General features: G+C 31.4%; 1 protein-coding gene across 1 annotated transcript; it reads left to right on the top strand.

Annotated features, from left to right (window-relative positions):
* LOC104782105 (probable xyloglucan endotransglucosylase/hydrolase protein 32) lies at nt 581-2,615 on the top strand. The gene is made up of 4 exons (XM_010506930.2): nt 581-837; nt 939-1,039; nt 1,128-1,345; nt 2,047-2,615. Exons 1-4 carry the CDS (start codon nt 618-620, stop codon nt 2,411-2,413), a joined length of 906 nt encoding a protein of 301 aa, XP_010505232.1. The 5' UTR covers nt 581-617; the 3' UTR covers nt 2,414-2,615.

Raw genomic sequence — 6,797 nt, 5'->3', positions numbered from 1 at the left:
CATGGCATTTTCTATATATATACGAAAGTTGCGGTTCAATCAACTTTTCTTCTTCTTTGGCAGCATTACCTTAATAGCTTTCCACAACATCACTTCTTCATATCTTGTAATATCTTACTATCATAGCAAAGAAAAAAGAAAAAAAAAAAAGAAGAAGAGATAAAGCTGGTGGTAGATTTTGAAGATGATGAGATGCGCAGGGGTATCTTACGTACGCAAGGTTGTAGTAGGCCATGTTAATCGGTGTTGAAACCAATTTGTCCGTCCGTGTATCGGTCAATTTGTGTGGATATGATCTTAACCTAAGATTTTCCATAAATTTATAGAGCATGTAAGTAAGTGTATCTCTCAGAAGAGCAACGTAATAATGCTAGTGATGTTTTTATATTTTTAGACCGTTTTAAGAGTCTTTAGGTGAGTGGACCACTCATTTTCATAATGTATTTTCGTGAGTGGGTCCAAATAGTTAGGACCCATTTCATTTGCAATTTCCATCATAAAGGCTTATAATATAATATGCCATGCTCATGTCCATCCATCCCCACATCATCATCTCTCTCTGCATTTATATACTCCTCCACTCTTCTTCTTTCCACTCCACACAAAAGAAGAAGAAAATGAAAATGGGCAACTCTTTGATCTCTCTTCTCTCTATCTTCCACTTGTTGGTGTTTTGGGGATCCTCAGTGAATGCTTACTGGCCACCATCACCTGGATATTGGCCAAGCTCCAAGGTTAGCTCCCTGAACTTCTACAAAGGTTTTAGGAATCTTTGGGGTCCTCAACATCAAAGAATGGACCAAAATGCCCTCACCATCTGGCTTGATCGAACCTCAGGTACTAATAAAACTATTCTCGTTTTCTGATGTAGGTAGTTCAAGTGTGATGTGAAGTTTATTTCTTATTATCAACAATGTATTTGGGGTTTATTATTATAGGAAGTGGGTTCAAGTCGGTAAAGCCATTTAGATCAGGCTACTTTGGAGCAAACATCAAACTCCAACCTGGCTACACTGCCGGAGTCATCACATCTCTCTATGTGAGCCTAGCTAGAGACTCTCTTAATTACTTACTTTTTAATTACATTTAGTGATCTTAATTAAAATTAATTAAATTAATTTTTGCAGCTATCAAATAATGAGGCACATCCAGGGTTCCATGATGAGGTGGACATAGAATTTTTGGGGACAACATTTGGGAAGCCTTACACACTTCAGACGAATGTTTACATTAGAGGAAGTGGTGATGGCAAAATCATTGGTCGTGAGATGAAGTTTCACTTGTGGTTTGATCCCACTAAAGAATTTCACCATTATGCTATTCTTTGGAGCCCTAGAGAAATCATGTAAGCCTTCTTCTCCTTAAATGCCTCTAGATTTTTTTTTCTTTTTTTGGTAAAGTCTTTATAACCCTTTAATAACTATAGTGTATAGTTATATAAGATCCGTGTTCATACGAGAGAAGTTACGACAAACTCATTTTTTTGGTCACGGACCTAGGTGGATGTATCTAGAGCCATATATAGTAAACAAACAAACAAACAAAAAAAATACGTTTCTTAAAATGTTATTTTATAATTGGGAAAAGATCTTCTTCCCCCTTATGTTGCATTATTCGGGCAAGGAAAGATGTAAATAGATACACGAACAAGAAAGAGACAGACACTGACCGTACGACGGTGGACAATTATACTTTAATTTTTTTCTTTCTTTGTAGTTTTATAAATAATTAATAATCTTCTCATGTGTTTTATTTGTCTGGGCCTAACCAAAGTGCCAGCTTTTACTAAAGTTTTTAATTCTCTTAACTAAGTATGAGTGTCCTTCAACCCTATGAGAGTATGAGGTGCCACCACATCAATGGGACATACAGAATCTACCTACCAAATTTAAGCATTTATATTTGTTATTATTAATTTTTGTTTATTTAAAAGTCTCATACTTTCATAATGCCTAGATACTACTATGAAACATACATAGTTTAATCTTGGCATATTCCTTATTTAGTAAATTAATATTGATTTTTTTTGTTCCTTTTGTAATTTAGATTTTTTGTGGATGATATTCCCATAAGAAGATACCCGAAGAAGAGTGCGTATACATTTCCTTTAAGACCAATGTGGCTTTATGGTTCCATATGGGACGCTTCTACTTGGGCAACTGAGAATGGTAAATACAAAGCTGATTACAAATATCAACCTTTTACTGCCAAATACACTAATTTCAAGGCGATCGGTTGCACTGCCTACTCGTCATCACGGTGCCGTCCTATATCTGCTTCACCATACCGTTCTGGCGGCCTATCCCGTCAACAATACCAAGCCATGAGATGGGTTCAAGCACATAGTATGGTATACAATTATTGCAAAGATTATAAGCGTGACCATTCTTTAACGCCAGAATGTAGGCGTTAGGAAATATTTGAGGAATGTCCCAAAGTTTGAGAATTTTAATTACATCAAAGAAAATACCACAAAGAGCTTGGTAAAATTTTGGGTTTTTTTTGTTCTTTTTGTTTCATTATTATTATCATGTGGTTGTTTGTTTCACAAATAAATTTTCTTATTTGGCTTATCATCTTGTGTAAAGTAAATGTATTCAATATCATATTGTTTGTCAATTTTGTCTCCTAAACAAAAGTGTTTGAAAATGTTGTTCAGTTATTCCATACCATGATCACACTTATCTCAACAATTTATATCATCGCTAAAATGGAGTGTAAAAGGTCAGTGGCAAAATCTGTTTCTTTTAAGATTTATTTTTAGTCTATAAACCAACTTCTAAGTCCATCCTTTTTTTTAACAGCTAAAACCATCACCATCTTAAAGCTCTAGTGCAGTATTTGGTATTCCGATATGATGAAGCGAAACATATTTCACAAATTATCTGAGAAAACAAAAGAAGCGAAAATGAAATCCACATTTAAGGAATATAGTCGACATATATTTTCAAATGCATTTAAAAGAAATAGATGTCAGGACCAAAATGACAAATCAGAGATTTCACNAAGAAATTATGAAAAAAATTCACCAAAATAAAAGGTTCAGCCAGCGGTTTTCGCGGGGTAGTACCTAGTACGGTAACATTTTCGTTACCAATGACATCAAAATCCTTTTGTTGCTATATTACAATCTTTAAAGTAGAATGGTAAAACAATATTTGTATGAATGTTATAGTTTTGGTTCTAGTTTCAGTGGAAGAGCCATCATGTTGGTCTAGGCCAGGGATCGATTTTCTTCAAACGTGGAATTGCTCAGCTTTAGCCATATGGATATGGGCTTGTTGCTTACGATCCATTTGCAAATTAGGGGATCTTACCTGTAGAATACCCTTTCCCTAAAGATTAGTCTCGAACTCTTTCAGGGTCTGAGGATTTACTTTAAGTTAACAAAAAAAATAAGAATATGTTGTAAAGACAAGAAAGTTCTAACGGTTATTTTATCAGTCACATCCAAAAACTTTTACGATCTATTTGCAAACTTAGGGGATCTTATCCGTAGAATATCCTTTCTCTAAAGATTAGTCTGAGGATTTACTAAGTTAACAAATATATATATATATATATATATATATATATATATTTGTTAACTTAGTAAATCCTCAGACTAATCTTTAGAGAAAGGATATTCTACGGATAAGATCCCCTAAGTTTGCAAATAGATCGTAAAAGTTTTTGGATGTGACTGATAAAATAACCGTTAGAACTTTCTTGTCTTTACAACATATTCTTATTTTTTTTGTTAACTTAAAGTAAATCCTCAGACCCTGAAAGAGTTCGAGACTAATCTTTAGGGAAAGGGTATTCTACAGGTAAGATCCCCTAATTTGCAAATGGATCGTAAGCAACAAGCCCATATCCATATGGCTAAAGCTGAGCAATTCCACGTTTGAAGAAAATCGATCCCTGGCCTAGACCAACATGATGGCTCTTCCACTGAAACTAGAACCAAAACTATAACATTCATACAAATATTGTTTTACCATTCTACTTTAAAGATTGTAATATAGCAACAAAAGGATTTTGATGTCATTGGTAACGAAAATGTTACCGTACTAGGTACTACCCCGCGAAAACCGCTGGCTGAACCTTTTATTTTGGTGAATTTTTTTCATAATTTCTTTTGTTATTATGTTATTTTATAAAGGTTTGTGATTAAAAATTTGGTTTGCTTATATTAAAATTTTTGTATTTTAAAAATGTTTATTGAAAACCTGTCAATAAAACATTTGCATGTAATGAATAAAATTGTTTAAACCTTTGTCAATTAAACGTAATCATTGCTATAGTTGTGAAGTAAGTAAAAAGATATAACTAACATGTAAAAAGAACAACTAAATATAGTTAGTGAAGTTTTTTTGAAAACCTCTTTGAAAACAACATTCATTGTTTTTTTCGGTAGCTTTCATTTCTTGTCTGTAATAAGCAAATTTAATCATTAAATATATTTAAATCTCATCTTAGTTTTATTTTTCTAAAGAACGGTGGCTAAAATAAAAATATCACTTTTTAAATAGATAAGATACTATATCTATATCTTTTATTTTTTATTTATTAATTTTTAAAACCTAAGTCGTTAAACGGAACTGTTCTATATTTTATTCGATTTGATTTTTGATAAAAAATTGTAACCCGTGCTGGAAAAGCTTTTTGATAAAATTTGTAATTATATAGATTTTATTCGATTAGATTTATAAAACCTTAGCTGTTAATATTTTTTTAAAATACGAATTAGTTTTGATTCTAATAGATTTTTTTTTTTACTTTTCTACGATTTAATTTATTTTGTGTGTCCCAATTTTCGTTTTTTAATTAATTATATTTAATTAATTAACTTTAATTAGGTTTTTCTAATGGCAATTGAATGTAATTTTTTACACATTTTAAAATTAATTTCATATTTGTATTTCTCAATTAATATAGTAAGATAATTGTATAAATAATAAATTCAAGTCATCCATTGACAGAGAAAAGAAAAAACTAAACCTTCTCTAAATCAATCAAACACATAGGAAAAATTATGCATGAGGATTTGATTGATTAAGATACTTGAAATAAAATGAAGGTATCGACGTATTGTATTCACCCATTTTTAGCCACATATCCTTTTTAGATATTATAATAATAAAATTATGGGTTTGTCCAATTTTTTTTTTTAATGGAAATTCATGTATTTTGATATCAAAATATTTGACAATAATGGAATAGGTAGGAGTGTTCGACCCAATTCTCCGATCGGTTCCAAACCAAACCAAAATTATTTATCGAAATGTTTATACATTCTTTATATCCAAAAAAAAAAATTAAACTAAAGCCTAACAAAATCAAAGAGAATTTTTTCTTCTTTAAAAAAAAAAAAATCAAAGAGAAATTATTCAACTAGAAACTGAAATATCATTGAAACATAATCATAGACCTATGAACCAATTTAATTTTGAGGTTTTGATAAATAGACTTTGTTTTATCATATATAGCAAACCGTTAAAACTACAGTAAATTCATTTTTTTTGATAAAATAAAAATCTTAATTAAAACGATTTAAATGTTTTGGTATAACCAATTTTCTTACTAGCCAGATCATCGGTATATAAACAACAATACAAATCATGCACGTAGTGAGTGGCCATCACTCAGTCTATAAAGAAATAAAAATAATTGAACGAATACGACTAAACAATGTGAAGTAGCTTTACATTCGCATTTGGTAGATGCGTACAAGACAAATAATTGAAACACCAAACATTCGTTACGAAAACTAGCCCACAAAGCATTAGTGACCCATTCTTCTCTTTTCCTCCTTTGTTACGAAAACTAGCCAACATTATGATAATTAATGTTTTACATCCACTTATTTTATACTAATAAAACAAAAATATACATCACTAACAAAGAAACATGTTACTCGAAACTTGCTTGCTATTGATATGTTTTCAAACATTTGTCAATTTTTGATTAGACAAGATGACATATCTGTTTATGATTTGGCGCTTGTGAATTTTAACTGAATAGTTTGTTGTACTTTTAAAACATTTGTGTAAGAAATTTCTTTAACTCTTTAGGAAGTAGTGGTTCTAGAAGATTAAAAGTAATGTGCTACTGCATTCTAACAAGGAAAATTCGAAATAGAAGTATTTAAGAAGATCGGTAGTGTGCATTAAGTTAATAGCGTGGACATTGATGCGAGTGGCAGAGTAAGCGATGGACTCAAAAATAATGGAACCATGTGAAAGTTTATTAATTGTGGATTCTTCGTATACTAGTCAACATTTTGAGAGACGTAAAGTTTGAACAAAGTACATATATACAACTCGAAACAAAAAGACAATAGAAAATTGAGTTCAAAGCTTTCCAATCCAATAAATTTGCACTCGAGATACCAAATGTTTCTAAATTGTGACATAAGAAATGATGTCCTCGATGGTGATGACAGTACTCAAACAATGTGTTTGAAGAGATTAGTTACACTGATAAATTGTTAATCAACAAAAACGTATTCTGTAGAGTCATCCTCAAAAGAACACTGTGTTGTAGAGCCCATCGTATGGAATCTTTTGGAGGATCATTTATTTACGGTAAATTTACCACCATTTGCAAAAACACTAAATATTATGGACATTATACTGCAAGTCTACAAGTATGAAATAACTATCGAATAAAACAAACAGAAAAAACTTAAGGGCTTTCGAGGTTCCACGTCGAAATGATTTCATTGGACATTGATGAGATCATGAGATCTGCAGATTATAATAGTGGGCTAGCCTTGTCTTTGAGTTTCCACAGACATTGTCTCCTTTTTCAGC

This window comes from Camelina sativa, chromosome 4, assembly GCF_000633955.1.
Source record: "Camelina sativa cultivar DH55 chromosome 4, Cs, whole genome shotgun sequence".
Classification (NCBI taxonomy): Eukaryota; Viridiplantae; Streptophyta; class Magnoliopsida; order Brassicales; family Brassicaceae; genus Camelina; species Camelina sativa.
Note: the sequence above shows the minus strand (reverse complement) of the source record. Positions and strands in the feature narration are given on the sequence as shown.

Excerpts from the sequence above, each read along its gene's own strand:
- LOC104782105 (XM_010506930.2), top strand. The coding sequence starts at position 618 with ATGAAAATGGGCAACTCTTTGATCTCTCTTCTCTCTATCTTCCACTTG. Across the intron at positions 838-938 it reads CTGGCTTGATCGAACCTCAG|GAAGTGGGTTCAAGTCGGTA; the intron begins GTACTAATAAAA and ends TTATTATTATAG. Across the intron at positions 1,040-1,127 it reads GAGTCATCACATCTCTCTAT|CTATCAAATAATGAGGCACA; the intron begins GTGAGCCTAGCT and ends TAATTTTTGCAG.